Source organism: Schistocerca piceifrons, chromosome 1, assembly GCF_021461385.2.
Source record: "Schistocerca piceifrons isolate TAMUIC-IGC-003096 chromosome 1, iqSchPice1.1, whole genome shotgun sequence".
Lineage (NCBI taxonomy): Eukaryota > Metazoa > Arthropoda > Insecta > Orthoptera > Acrididae > Schistocerca > Schistocerca piceifrons.
This window is the reverse complement of record NC_060138.1, coordinates 235,203,229-235,218,079: the sequence shown is the minus strand read 5'-3', so window position 1 is coordinate 235,218,079 and position 14,851 is coordinate 235,203,229. Positions and strand designations below refer to the sequence as shown.

Sequence of the window (14,851 nt, the reverse complement as noted above, 5' to 3'; positions counted from 1 at the left end):
ACCGCCTTTTAACATTACAGTAATACAAATTCTTCTACAGGAGAGAAGGAGTTGTTAAGGAGAAACTTCTCAGTTTCTTTTGAAATTTTTTCTTTGCTGCCTATCAGACGTTTTCTATCTCCGGGTAAGTGATCAAAATGTTTTAGTTACAGCAATGTGCTTCTCTTTTTATGCTAAATATAATCTTAATGTGGAATAATGAATGCCTTTTTCATTCTGGTATTGTAATTTGAACGGAAGTGGATTATTTGCAACGAACTTCATGTGGAAATAAATATACTGTTAAGCTGTAGTCAGGACGACCAACTCCTTAAAAAGACAATTACAAGATTATCGTGGGTGAGAACTACAATTATTCTTAAGCATATTTTTGAGCTTTGAAGACATTCTGCCTTGCCCCCAGAATAGTATTTCATATGACATTATTGAATGTAAATATGCAAAGCATGTCATCATAGCTACTTATCTCTCCCCAAAATTTGCAATGATTAAAAGTAGAAATGTGGCTGAACTACGTTGTTCTAGGGGTTCCAAAATATGATTTTTACAGTTTAAAATCTCAGCAAGAAGGGCACCTATAATTCTGTAGATTCCACCCTGTTTATCATTGCATAACCATGTGTTACACTTACCATTGGTTTAGTACTCCTGGACGTGCAGAACTGAACATGTCGTGTCTCTTTGAAAGTGAGAGACAATTCGTAGAAAACCAATCAATGACAATTTTAAGAACACTGTTTACCTTTTCTTCTGTTTCTATTACTATAAAACACTGACACTGATTTGAGGAAAAATATTCCGAGTATGTGCATTTAGTAAACAGCACTGTAGATAGTGAATTGTGGACTATGAGAAAACCAGAGCACAAGAGAATTACCTGTTGTGACTTCAACTGCCTGAGGACTGTGCACTGAAACACATGGAATTGTCATTAGCATCAAATCGAAATTTATATGTTCTAATACACATCATGCACTGAACTACAATATTGCTTAACTATGTTACACCTAACTTTCTCTTCGCTTTTCAGAACACATACTTTTTACTGTTTTTAGTACAGAAAGCAGACTGCAGTTATAAGAGTCAAAGGACATTAATGGGAACCGGTTGTAGCGAAGTAAGTGAGAATAGTTCGTAGTCTATCATCAGCGTCATTCACTTTGTGCAATTAGCAAATAGTAATGGATGCAAAGGATAACGAGGAGAAATTTGGGAAAGGATATAAGTTCAGGGAGAAGAAATAAAAGTTTCCAGTTTTCTGGTGACACAGTATTTCTGCCAGAGGCTTGTACGAGCAGCTGAACTATAGGGATACTGCCTTGAAGAGAGGTTATATGATGACTATCAACAAAACTCGGATCCAGTGGAATTAAATTAGCTGATGTTGACAGGGCTGATGTAGAAACTGAGCCTCCTACAAGTAGTAAACGAGTCTTGTTATTTGTGTAGCGAAACATATGACAATAGTAGAAGTGGAGAGGATATAAAATGCTGGCTGGCTATAGCTAGAACAGTGTTTCTGAAAAAGAGCCACTTGTTCACATAGAATATATATTTTAAAGTTACGAAGTTTTCTCTGATAATATTCATGGAGGACTTTTGGACAACAGACGAGAAGAGAGTAGAAGTTCCTGAAATGTGGTCTATGAAAGAAGTAAATGGACACACCGATTAACTAACGGGGAAGAGCTCGAGCGAGTACGGGATGAAAGAAAAGTGAAGCAGAACTTGATTAATAGAAGTTATCGGTTGATAGGACACACAATGAGGCATCAAGAAAATTTTCGGTTTGGTACTGGAAGGAAGTGTGCCTGACAAAAATTCTAGAGGGAAACCAAGACTTTAATACAGTAAGAAAGGTTCAAATATATCTTCGTTTCATTAGTTATACTAAGGTGCACTGGACAGAGTAGCAAGGAGAGCTGCAACAAATTAGTCTGCGGAGTAAAGACTACAGATGAAAAAAACGGAAATTTGTCGTAAGGTCTTATGGGACCCAACTGCCGAGGTCATCGGTCCCTAAGCTTACACACTACTTAATCTAACTTAAACTAACTTACGCTAAGGACACCACACACACACCCATGACCGAGAGAGCCGAATCTCCGACGGGGGGAGCCGCGTGGACCGTGACAAGGCAGCCTAGACAACAGATGAAACAATTTATAATCATAAACTTATAACGTGTATGTCTGTCGCGCCTGTTCTGTCGGACATATCCGACAGAACAACCACTACTGTTTCTTCCTATACACTGACGTAAATATCAATATTTTGAGAGAGATGCCAACGTTAGCCGCAATTGGGCATAGAGATTATTCAGTGGCAAAAGTTGAAAATTTCTGCAGTACCGGAACTCGAATCCAGATTTCCCGCTTTACACGAGCAGTCATTTTAAGCACTTCGGCTATCCATTCATACTCTCTGCCAGGCCCCAGATTTCACGTCATCGCATACTAACAAGCATCGACCCCATCGATTTACCTATTTGCCTCATCTGCTTGCAGAAGTTCCCGTATTTCCGCAAGAGTTTCAAACTCTATTGTGTATCTGTACTGAGGATAATACAGCAGTCACGTTAACAGTTATACTATATGTATGTGTGTGGGGTCTGTTCAGTCGAACATGTCCAACATAAAAGATACCACGTTACCTCCCTCGAAATACTCATGTTTCGCGATCTCTGTCGAGTGATCATGTACGACGGGTGTGCAACATTGAGACAATCGTGAATAAAATAACCTCTTCCCCCCCCACACACACACACTCTGGTAACGCCGTCGGCGACATATGTGCATGTTTGTTGAACATTTTAAAAATCTATCTGCACTGTGACAGCCCTTGACCGATTCCTAGGTGCCTGCAGGTAGTCAGCCCCTCGACTCCCTTCAGTTAAGTGGCACTACGCTGCTGCTCTATACCTGCTTGCAGGGTTAGATGTTCGCAGGCGTCTAGCAATCGGTCATGGCTTGTCTCCATAAAGGCACATTTTTAAAGCGCTCAACAAAAGTGTGTGCGTGGGACCGAGATTGTTACTAAACTGGGAAGGTGAGAGGGCTCTTTTCCAAGCACGCGTCAATGTCTTAACCCCCTTTCCCGCCCCTCCCTCCCTCGTGATCACACCACAGGAAGACACAATAAAGGAGACGTGGAAAAGCCTCAATGTCCTTTGATTCTTCACATAGTGTTCAAATTTTGTTAATGTTTTTGCACCGTCCTTAATGACTTAGTTGCTGTTGTGCCACACTCCAAAAAGGTTTGGTCACATCCATTGGTGCTGCAGCTCCTCAATGTTCTTAGAGGAGTGCTGAACCGTCCATAAGGTGTCAGCAGTGACAAACGTTGTCACGATCATCGTTCTGTTGCACATCGCGCTGTATTCTGTATTATTTGACGGCGGATATGTGTAAATGGACGTCTCAAGAAAAGTGGTGGTCTCAGTGACACCCTGTGTACCATCTGCTGGGGTCTTTTCGTGTCGATTATGAGCGATGGTATGTCTGAGATGTCAGACACCCACAAAAATTGCATGGTTTGAATGCTGACCTCCATCGCAAAGGCGCCAGGAGAAGGGCTGAGATGTGAGTAAGGAAGGTTTGTGGACCTTCCTATTGTGAGATACCTCCACGGTGGCACTGACCAGATACGTGGGGTAATTTGGTGGCAATGTCACATCATCAATTCACCTTACAGCTTCCATGAACTTCTGATCTCTGGCCTCCTACTCGCATGTGTCGATACCTCGCCGACCGCAATGCGCGACGTCGCAGGACAGGATTTATTCCGAATCTCGTTTAGCTGAACATTATCTCTACTGTTTAACTGAAAGAATTTCTTTAGATTTTATATACAATTTATTGTATTTCAGGCTATAATGTATGAAAAGAAATTAATTTGTTACACTCGGTATGTATTAACGGTTAAAATTATTCTCCTTTTAGAAATATTTGAAATTAGAAATTCTGGCATATTTAAATTCATATTATTAATTGCACAATCTAATATGAATTATTAACTTCATGTCTGGACTCATTTATAAAATAATGATATAACTAGACGATTCTGCTTTTGTCATGAAAGTATGTAAACTCTTTCGCTTTGTAAATTCTTTGGAATACAGTGTGTTTCAAAAAGAATATACGTATTAAAAAGTATTATTTTGTCCAAACTATCGCTCGCTGCGCCTCGGCTTGGCTATTGGAGAAACGAATACATAGTCTAGTTTGTATAAATAACCGCTAGATGTCAGTTGTCTTCTGTTTTGATTGGTAACCGTCATATGTTTAAAATGGCTACTCCACAGCACAAATTATTTTGTTTTCTCGAGTTTTCGAAGTGAAATTCCGTGATTACAGTGCAGAGACGTTCCTAGTTGAGATACCAAATTGATACTCCGAATGGGTGGAACATTCGCTGATGGTATCGACAGTTTCCAGGTACAGGATGTGTATGTAAAGGAAAGAGTACTGCCCACCCTCGTATTCCTGAAAAGAAAAATGTTGCACGAATTCAAACTGCTTTGCAAGGTAGTCCTTCAAAATAAATCTTCGTGCCAATCGGGAGTTACAACAGCCTACAACAACAATTTGCCGTATTTTGAGACGTCGGTTGGTTATGAAGCCGTACAAGTTACAGCTGTTTCAATGTCTGCGTCTTGATGACGAACGCAAACGTGTGGCATTTTGTAACGAGATTCTTGATGCTACTGACAATAACATCAGTTTCACACAACGCAACATATTCAGTAATGAAGCGACTTCCATATTAGTGGTGAGGTAAACAAACACATTTGAGGCCTACAGAGCCCACATGCAGCCACTGAACATGTACGAGATTCGCCCAAAGTCAATGTGTTTTGTGCGATATCGCGATCATCTGTTTACGGCTCAATATTTTTTGATGGAAACACGGTTAACAGTCAGCAGTATCTCGCTATGTTACAAAACCGGTTGTTTCTGAGGCTGCAAGAAGACAACTTCATTTTTCAACAAGACGGGGCACCCCCCTCACTGGAGTCACCAAGTGCGTGAATATCTGAATGAAACTCTACCGAACCGTTGGATTGTTCATCAAAGAGCTGGCGACTTAGCATGTCTCAGCTGGGCTGGACGGTCACCGGATTTGACACCTTCTGACTTCTTCCTGTGGGTTTTCGTTATAGACAACGGTTATGTACCACCACTCCCACAGAACCTGGAAGAGTTGAAGAATCGGATCCGTACTGCCATAACATCAGTGACGAACGATATGCTGGGGGTGATATTATTCGTGCCTTTGATGGAGGATATATTGAACATCTGTAATCTGAACTTGAGAAGTTCGTAAATATGTGGGTAAAGTTTCATATTGGTTTTTCTTAAAGTTTAATAAATGTAAGCATTCGAAATACATACATTCTTTTTTAAGCACCCTGTATTGTGAGTACCACAGTATGTGAGTAGTAGTGGGCATGCCTCTGATGGAAGCGCACGTGTTTTTTAATTTTGTCTACAACAATGTAAAAAAATTGTGCAAATGGCTCTGAGCACTATGGGACTTAACATCTGAGGTCATCAGTCCCCTAGAACTTAGAACTACTTAAACCTAACTAACCTAAGGACATCACACACATCCATACCCGAGGCAGGACTCGAACCTGCGACCGTAGCGGTCGCGCGGTTCCAGTCTGTAGCGCCTAGTACCGCTCGGCCACCTCGGCCGGCTACAACAATGTAATTGACGGTTTTATGAAATTAGAGATTGTGAATTCAGTGTGGTATAGAAGAATGGGATAAAATAATAAGATATTCATAACAGCAGAAAGAATTTCATCATTTCTACAGTTCAACAACAACCTACAAAATTAAAATTTCAGCTGCAAGAATGTACCCCTAGCCTCAATATTTGCAGCCCACAACAAGAGAAAATGAAGGTAAGTAAAAAGTTTCTCTTTTGTATATCTTACGCCTCTTGAAGCTTTCAAAACTTGTGCAGAGACAGAGAATTTTAATATGATGTGTGGGAGGGAAAGATTACAAGGGGAACGATTTAGGCAGCTGTGAGCCAAATGTCAAACATTTGCGTCGCAGTAGGGGTAAATGGGATTTCAAAAAAGTGACTCTTTAATTATATTGCACAGTGTTTTCATAATATGATCGCACACTCAGAATAAGTGTACTGGAGAAAATATTAGTTGCTGTCCTACTGCACACAGCAATGTAACTCGGCTGAGGACAGTGTAGCCGACAGGGAACTCAGACAGAAGCCATCCGTCGTCAGTGACAATCGGTTTCAAACCAGAAAGGAATTGTTGTCAGCGACTACAAGTCCACATCAGTAAGTTTCCGAGCGAACATTTCGAAGGGAACTGTTCGCAGTTGATGGTTGCTTAGCAAAATGTCTTTTGTGACAGCGGCATAAAAAGATGCACGTATTGAGTGGGTCAAATAACACAGATATTGGACAGTAGCTGGAGGCGTGTTCTGCCAGCTTGCCTCTTCTCGAATGTCATAACTCATAAGGCATCGAGCGCACCTAGGGTCCAATGGTGGCGCTTAAGTTCCGCTATGTGAAGGACGTAGCTCAACTCCGAGTAGGTTCTGTGATGTTTTATGCGTCTTCTATAATGGCTAGGTCCATCCTTTCAGGTTACTATGGGCAAGTATAAGAATTTTTTTTTCATATTGTCGGTGACTACGAGTTGCCCTTTATCTAACATTTTCATGCCGAGTATAAAATAGCTAGCCGAACTGAATCCGTTACCAAAGCTAGAGATGCGCTATACCAAAACTGTAGTACGGCAGTTTTGATACAGTACATAAATGACGTAGTAAGAATTACCGATAGTATTGACAGCACTGGTAGGAAAAGAAAGACAAATGAATGTGTGCGAGAGAATCTAGGAGAGGACGACATCTGTGATTTTTGTTTGTTTTCTTACACATAATTAGAACCGCACATCGTTCAATGTTAGTGCAATGTGTATTTTATGTCCTTACAAAACATAAATTGCATTTTATAAGTAATATGAATTAGTTGACCAACTAACTTTTGCAAACTCCCCCTCCATGAACCATGGACCTTGCCGTTGGTGGTGAGGCTTGCGTACCTCAGCGACACAGATAGCTGTACCGTAGGTGCAACCACAATGGAGATGTATCTGTTGAGAGGCCAGACAAACATGTGGTTCCTGAAGAGGGGCAGCGGCCTTTTCAGTACTAGCAGCGGCAACAGTCTGGATGATCTAGCCTTGTAATATTAACCAAAACAGCCTTGCTGTGCTGGTTCTGCGAACGGCTGAAAGCAAGGGAAAACTACTGCCGTAGTTTTGCCCGAGGGCATGCAGCTTAACTGTATGGTTAAATGATGGTGGCGTCCTCTTGGGTAAAATATTCCGGAGGTGAAATAGTCCCGAGTACGTCGTTATCAGGAGAAAGAAAACTGCCGTTCTACGGATCGGAGTGTGGAATGTCAGATCCCTTAATCAGACAGGTTGGTTAGAAAATTTAAAAAGGGAAATGCGTAGGTTAAACTTAGATATAGTAGGAATTAGCGACGTTCGGTGGCAGGAGGAGCAAGACTTCTGGTCAGGTGAATACAGGGTTATAAATACAAAATCAAGTAGGGGTAATGCAGTAGTAGGTTTAGTAATGAATAAAAAATAGGAGTGCAGGAAAGTTACTACAAACAACGTAGTGAACGCATTATTGTAGCCAAGATAGACATAAAGCCCACACCTACCGCAGTAGTATAGGTTTATATGCCAACTAGCTCCTCAGATGACGAAGAGATTGATGAAATTATTCAGATAGTGACGGGAGACGAAAATTTAATTTTCATGGGTGACTGGAATTCGATAGTAGGAAAAAGCCAAGAAGGAAACAAAGTAGGTGAATATGGAATGGTGGTAAGGAATGAAAGAGGAAGCCGCCTGGCAGAATTTTGCACAGAGCATAACTTAGTCTTAGCGAACACCTGGTTCAAGAATCATGAAAGAAGGTTGTATACACGGAAGAGGCCTGGAGATAATTCAAGGTTTCAGATAGATTATATAATGGTAAGACAGAGATTTAGGAACCAAGTTTTAAATTGTAAGACATTTCCAGGGGCAGATGTGGACTCTGACCACAATCTATTGGCTATGAACTGTAGATTAAAACTGAAGAAACTGCAAAAAGGTGGGAATTTAAGGAGATGGGACCTGGATAAACTGACTAAACCAGAGGTTGTACACGGTTTCAGGCAGAGCATAAGGAAACAATTGACAGGAATGGGGGAACGAAATACAGTAGAAGATGATTGGGTAGCTTTGAGGGATGAAACAGTGAAGGCAGCTGAGCATCAAATAGGTAAAAAGACGAGGGCTAGTAGAAACCCTTGGGTAACAGAAGAAATATTGAATTTAATTGATGAAAGAAGAAAATATAAAAATGCAGTAAATGAAGCAGGTAAAAAGGAAAACAAACATCTCAAAAATGAGATCGACAGGAAGTGCATAATGGCAAAGCAGGGATGGCTAGAGGGCAAATGTAAGGATGTAGAGGCTTATCTCACTAGGGGTAAGATAGATACTGCCTACAGGAAAATTAAAGAGACCTTTGGAGAAAGGAGAACCACTTGCATTAATATCAAGACTTTGATGGAAACCCAGTTCTAAGCAAAGAAAGGAAAGCAGAAAGGTGGAAGGAGTATATAGAAGGTCTATACAAGGGCGATGTACTTGAGGACAATATTATGGAAATGGAAGAGGATGTAGATGAAGATGAAATGCGAGATATGATAGTGCGTGAAGAGTTTGACAGAGCACCAAGACCTGAGTGGAAACGAGGCCCCAGGAGTAGACAACATTCCATTAGAACTACTGACAGCCTTGGGAGAGCCAGTCCTACCATCTGGTGAGCAAGATGTATGAGACAGGCGAAATATCCTCAGACTCCAAGAAGAATATAATAATTGCAATCCCAAAGAAAGCAGGTGTTGACAGATGTGAAAATTACCGAACTATCAGTTTAATAAGTCACAGCTGCAAAATACTAACACGAATTCTTTACAGACGAATGGAAAAACTGGTAGAAGCCGACCTCGGGGAAGATCAGTTTGGATTCCGTAGAAATGTTGGAACACCTGAGGCAATACTGACCCTATGACTTAGATTAAGAAAAGGCAAACCTACGTTTCTAGCATTTGTAGACTTAGAGAAAGATTTTGACAATATTGACTGGAATACTCTCTTTCAAATTCTGAATGTGGCAGGGGTAAAATACAGGGAGCGAAAGACTATTTACAATTTGTACAGAAACCAGATGGTAGTCATAAACAGTCGAGGGGCGTGAACGGGAATCTGTGGTTGGGATGGGAGTGTGACAGGGTTGTAGCCTATCCCCGATGTTATTCAATCTGTATATTGAGCAAGCAGTAAAGGAAACAAAAGAAAAATCGGAGAAGGAATTAAAATCCATGAAGAAGAAATAAAAACTTTGAGGTTCTCCGATGACACTGTAATTTGTCAGAGACAGCAAGGGACGTGGAAGAGCAGTTTAACGGAATGGACAATGTCTTGAAAGGAGGATATAAGATGAACATCAACAAAAGCAAAACGAGGTAATGGAACATAGTCGAATTAAATCGGGTGATGCTGAGGGAATTGGATTAGGAAATGAGACACTTAAAGTAGAAAATGAGTTTTGCTATTTGGGAAGCAAAATAAGTGATGATGGTCGAAGTGGAGAGGATATAAAATGTACACTGGCAATGGCAAGGGGAGCGTTTATGAAGAAGAAAAATTTGTTATCATCGAGTATAGATTTGTCAGGAAGTCGTTTCTGAAATTATTTGTATGGAGTGTAGACATGTATGAAAGTGAAACGTGTACGATAAATAGTTTAGACGAGAATAGTATAAAAGCTTTCGAAATGTGGTGCTACAGAAGAATGCTGAAGATTAGATGGGTAGATCACATAACTAATGACGAGATATTGAACAGAATTGGGAAGAAGCAAAATTTGTGGCACAACTTGACTAGAAGAAGGGATCGGTTGGTAGGACATGTTCTGAGGCATCAACGGATCACCAATTTAGTATTGGAGGACAGCGTGGAGGATAAAAATCGTAGAGGGAGACCAAGAGATGCTTACTCTAAGCAGATTCAGAAGGATGTAGGTTGCAGTAGGTACTGGGAGATGAAAAAGCTTGCACAGGATAGAGTAGCATGGAGAGCTACATCAAACCAGTCTCTGGACTGAAGATCACAACAACAACAACATGTAACTAAAGCAGTTACTATCAATGCAAGGACAGTGTACATGCACAAACATAAATAAATCTGTGTAATAGTCAATGTTATTTTGTACTCTTTATAACGTTCTCCATCGTGAACAGTGGCAAGAGTCTCCTGTTATTATTGATAAGTGTGAAAGTTGTATATTTCATATGAACTCGACAACGTACTGCAGCGATGTGTGATTTGGCTTTGTTTTGCGATTTTAGTTTTTAGTTTTATCTCATTTCGAGAAAATGGGGTTTTCTAACGCTAAATGTTAAATCTATACGTTTCTATTAGAACATCCGTTTGTTTCTATTTACAAAAGTTTTCGAATAAAACCTGAATTAAAGATTGACAATTTCAATTTTGCTGTAAATACTATTTGCTTTTAAGAAACAGACAGGAGGATAGCTTTGTAGAACAAAGATATTCCTTAGGCTGCGGCAGCTCTTTGTATATCTGTTTCTAGACGGCTCACCGCTTCCAGTCTCTAGGGATATCTAGTGAGGCACTAATCGCATACACAACAACGGAATCGAAAAGAGGTGCAGCCAGATAGATATGCAATGCAGCTAACTTACACATAATGTGATTAATATCTTCATTGACCAAAGTTATTAGGAAAACTGCGATAGACTAGCTAGCTTATGGCAGTGTTCTGTACCATACGCTACGTTTACTACTGTAGGTATCTGTCTGTCCGGAATCACTAATTTTATATGGGGTACATAATTTTAGTGAATGCTAATAATGGTCTACTATAATGTAACACCTTCAGTGGAAGTAGCCTATGCTGCAGCTAGTATTAGCAATACTTGTATCGCGTTTTATCATACTCGCAGTACGTCATACCGTTAATAAAAAAGAACACCTTCTGTATGTTTGATTTAAGCTCCCCAGTGCTTGAATAGGCAATCTGTTATAGGAGGTGGAGTGTTTTTGCCCTTCGTTGGGCCTTTGAACTGGCTTGCTCATTCAGATATACTATCATACAGTTTAACATACACTCTGGACTATGAGATGATGCGTACTACGGCGAAACACTTACCTGTTGTGGCTTCCTTGGTTGAATTACGCCTGCGTTCTGAAACATGTAGAACTGGAATTAGAGTCACATCGAGAATACTTCGTTCTAAGGCATATCATACACTGAAATGCAACTACTGCTTAACGATATTGTAGCAGACAGTTTCGTCACTTTTCATAATACGGACTCTTTTCTTTTCGTCTCCTAGGCTAGCCGTCTTACTTTTTTACTTTTTTAACAGTAGATGCAGACGAAAATACCTGAAAATGAGGCGAGAGCAGGGTAGGGGACTTCTATTCGAGCACCATTTTGCCACATAACCACAGGTCTAAATGCACCAGCGTGGAGCTAAGGATATAAAACGACAGTTAATCAGCGTCGATAGAGCGCAAGTATGTGGATTTAAACTAACCCAAACCGGCCCAGCAAATGCATGTTATCTTAAAGAGCGCAGGGACTGGTCGAATTAACTTAAGTTTTCAAGCTAAACTGTCAAAGCGAGGCAAACTTTAAATTCGTACCTACGGTTGGTTTCCTACCTACTGTTGGTTTTGTTAGACGGGACTTTGTTGTTGTCTTTACTGGAGAAAGCCTGCCTGTTATGTCAATTGCAACACAAGTACTGCAACCCTATTCAATTGTTAAGGTGAATTTTTGCTTCTCATAACGTGGAGTTGTGATATGCAATTCTATGCCCATTGTATCATATAGAGAATAAATCTAAAATTGTATATAATGAAAAATAAACTTTTATATTTCCCAAGTCTCTGTTTCGAGTGTTCTTAAATTTTTTGTTAGTGATTGACTACAATGAATTTGGTACGTTCTGTTTTAAAAGTCAGAAACAAGTAATTTTAGTGAGATATGCATGTAGGTGACATCACGGCATGAATCGTAGTAATGAAAATTTTTAATTATTCTTAAGTTTTAGAAAAAAGTCACACTTTCATTTTTAATTTAAAGCCCATTAATTCATAATAATATGCATTCCTGTATTTACATATATCCTTTATTTCATATATATTCTATTTTATTTTAAACAACTGAGACGCAGTCCAAGAACAATGACCGGTAAGACTGCGGGAATTGATGCTACCCAACGATAACGCTCACCCACATTGACAAAAATAACTACACAGAAATTGGGTTGGGATGTCATTCCACACCTACCTTATGCACCTGATCATGCGCCCTCAGATTTTCACCTTTTCCATTCTCTATCGGAAACTCTTAAAGGAACTTCCTTTCCGGATGAAAATGTGCTCCGAACTAGGCTCGACGGTTTATTCGCCTCAAAACCATGTGGTTCTTATAGTTACGAAATCGAGAAGTTACCCCAGCTTTTGCAGACTGTTGTAAATAGTAAAGGAGAATACATTATTCATGACCAGAGTCTCTGTTATGTGTGTTTGTTGTGTATATCAAACTTATGGAAAAACGTTATAAACTTAAGCACCAACCTAATATTACCGTTTTGTGTGTGTGTGTGTGTGTGTGTGTGTGTGTGTGTGTGTGTGTGTGGACTGTAGTATGGAAGTGAAAAATGGACGATAAACGGATTATATTGAGAACAGAGGCTTTCGAAATGTGGTGCTACAGAACAATGCTCAAGATTGGATGGGTCAATCAAGTAACTAATGAGGAAGTACCGAATAGAATTGGAGAGACAAGAAACTTGTGGTGCAACTTGACATTCTGAGACATTAAGGGATCACCAATTTAGTACTGGTGAGATTTGTGTGTGTGTGTGTGTGTGTGTGTGTGTGTGTGTGTGTGTGTGTGTGTGTGTGTAGGAGGGGAGGTGGGGCGGAGGTATAAATCGTAGAGGGAGACCAAGAGAAGAAATCAGTAATCAGATTCAGAAAGATGTGGTTACACTAGTTATTTGGAGATAAAGCTTCCACAGGATAGAGTAGTATGGAGAGATGCATCTAACCAGTCTGGGAATTGAAGACCATAACAATTCCAGTAAATGACGACCCTTCCATCTGAATATGGTTATTTATCAAAATCAGATCAGTAAGGGCTCAGCTTCCAGAAATATGGCTTTTATTTAATGCGAAAAATAGTGTTTACACCCCGCATATTTTATATTGTGGCCATTGAGAACACAGAGGTGAACGATATATTAGCACTGGAAATTGTTCAGTTTCATATTACAGCTAATTTCTCCGAGGATCTGGATGTATACTATATAGCTAGAATTGGCAGATGTAGTGCAGCTATTAGACATAAAAGTTCTGACGGTATATTCGCTTACACTTCGCACTTCGACAGTCAATAGAAATTGTAGTTATTATTGAACATACTTGAAGGTATTAAAGGTACATGGTAGGTAGTGGATGACCCATGTTAAGCACTCATAGGAAAGTGTATCCAGAGTGTGGCAAAAAGTTTCAGATTTTTTTTGTCGGAGGTGTAGACTGAGCTGGCAGGCCCACCTGGCTAGTTGGGCTAGCCAGTGGCCTGTACATGTCCGCAGAGCCCGGGACACAATCTGGATGGACTGGAACCTGCCACCTGCATGACTCTGACCAACACTCTCAACAACTGTACACGAGACTCAAGTCTGTTAGCTGAGCGTACCGGCTACTGTGAAGAAAACTGTAGTCTCCTTTTGACAAGCACCATAATCAATGTCTTGTTAAATCTAGAATTTTATTGAGGTGGGCATGTAGAGTATATGTGCAATACTCACGTGGTCGCAGCCATGCGGGTCTTGGTCTCAGCCTCGATGACGGCATCCTGTGACGTCCGCGTATATGGTGGAACCCTAGAGGCATTGATGCTGCAACACAAGATCAAATGTTAGATCGCAACAAGTACTGATACCTTGCGTCCTACTCACGAGATGTTAAGTCAAACGTGGCAAACAGGACCTATCACTAGTTCTGTTGGAGACAAAGATGAGGAAGGCCTCAATGTTCAGTTATTGTTGCAAAAGCAGCTGTGTCCATCAGATCCCTATTCAACGGCTTTTGAAAGGGATTGCTTTTGATGGAGTAACTATCATACGTTGACCGTACTGAATCATAATTATCTACCGGCCTTAGAGTAAAATCTTTGGCCTGCAGCCTCGGAACATGGACCATAATGATACAATTAGGTCGCGAAGCAAAATGCAAGCCTTCTCATAGTGATTTTCTCCAGTTTCATCTTGATGATGACAGAAATATCTACAGCTCATAATGTAATATTATAGGTCGGCTTTAATTATGAATTGGAATAACTGCAGTCTTTATAACGAATAACTACATCTTAATAGATACTCAGACCTTCCCCCACCTCCAACACTCACGCTCCTAATAAGTACCATAGTACATGAAGAATAAGGCAGCACAACACCTACCGTCAGATCTGCTAGTGTTCTGGAAATATGTTAATCTCCTATCTAGCTGAAGGCCTAAATAAATCGTAGTGTCGCTTTGCTCAAAGTAACGGATGCCAATAGATATATGGCTGACAGCAGTCTAAGTTTCTAACTGACTCAACATCATCTAATCCAAACACATTATAAAAATGGATGTACATATGTACACTCTAAGGAAAAAAAAGGCTCACCACGAAGGAATTTTCCAAATGGG

At 40.3% G+C, this 14,851-nt stretch overlaps 1 protein-coding gene across 2 annotated transcripts in view; it reads right to left on the bottom strand.

Annotated features, from left to right (window-relative positions):
* The window catches only part of LOC124803997 (inter-alpha-trypsin inhibitor heavy chain H4-like), a 145,493-nt gene that overhangs the window by 23,673 nt on the left and 106,969 nt on the right, over positions 1 to 14,851 (bottom strand). Inside the window, exons 12-14 of one of the 2 annotated variants that reach the window (XM_047264717.1) lie at positions 13,966 to 14,055; positions 11,289 to 11,324; positions 878 to 910 (exon numbers count right to left, since the gene is read on the bottom strand). In XM_047264717.1, coding sequence (XP_047120673.1) covers positions 878 to 910; positions 11,289 to 11,324; positions 13,966 to 14,055 — 159 coding nt within the window. The remainder of the gene's footprint in view (positions 1 to 877; positions 911 to 11,288; positions 11,325 to 13,965; positions 14,056 to 14,851) is intronic. The other variant, XM_047264718.1, reaches the window with a different exon arrangement.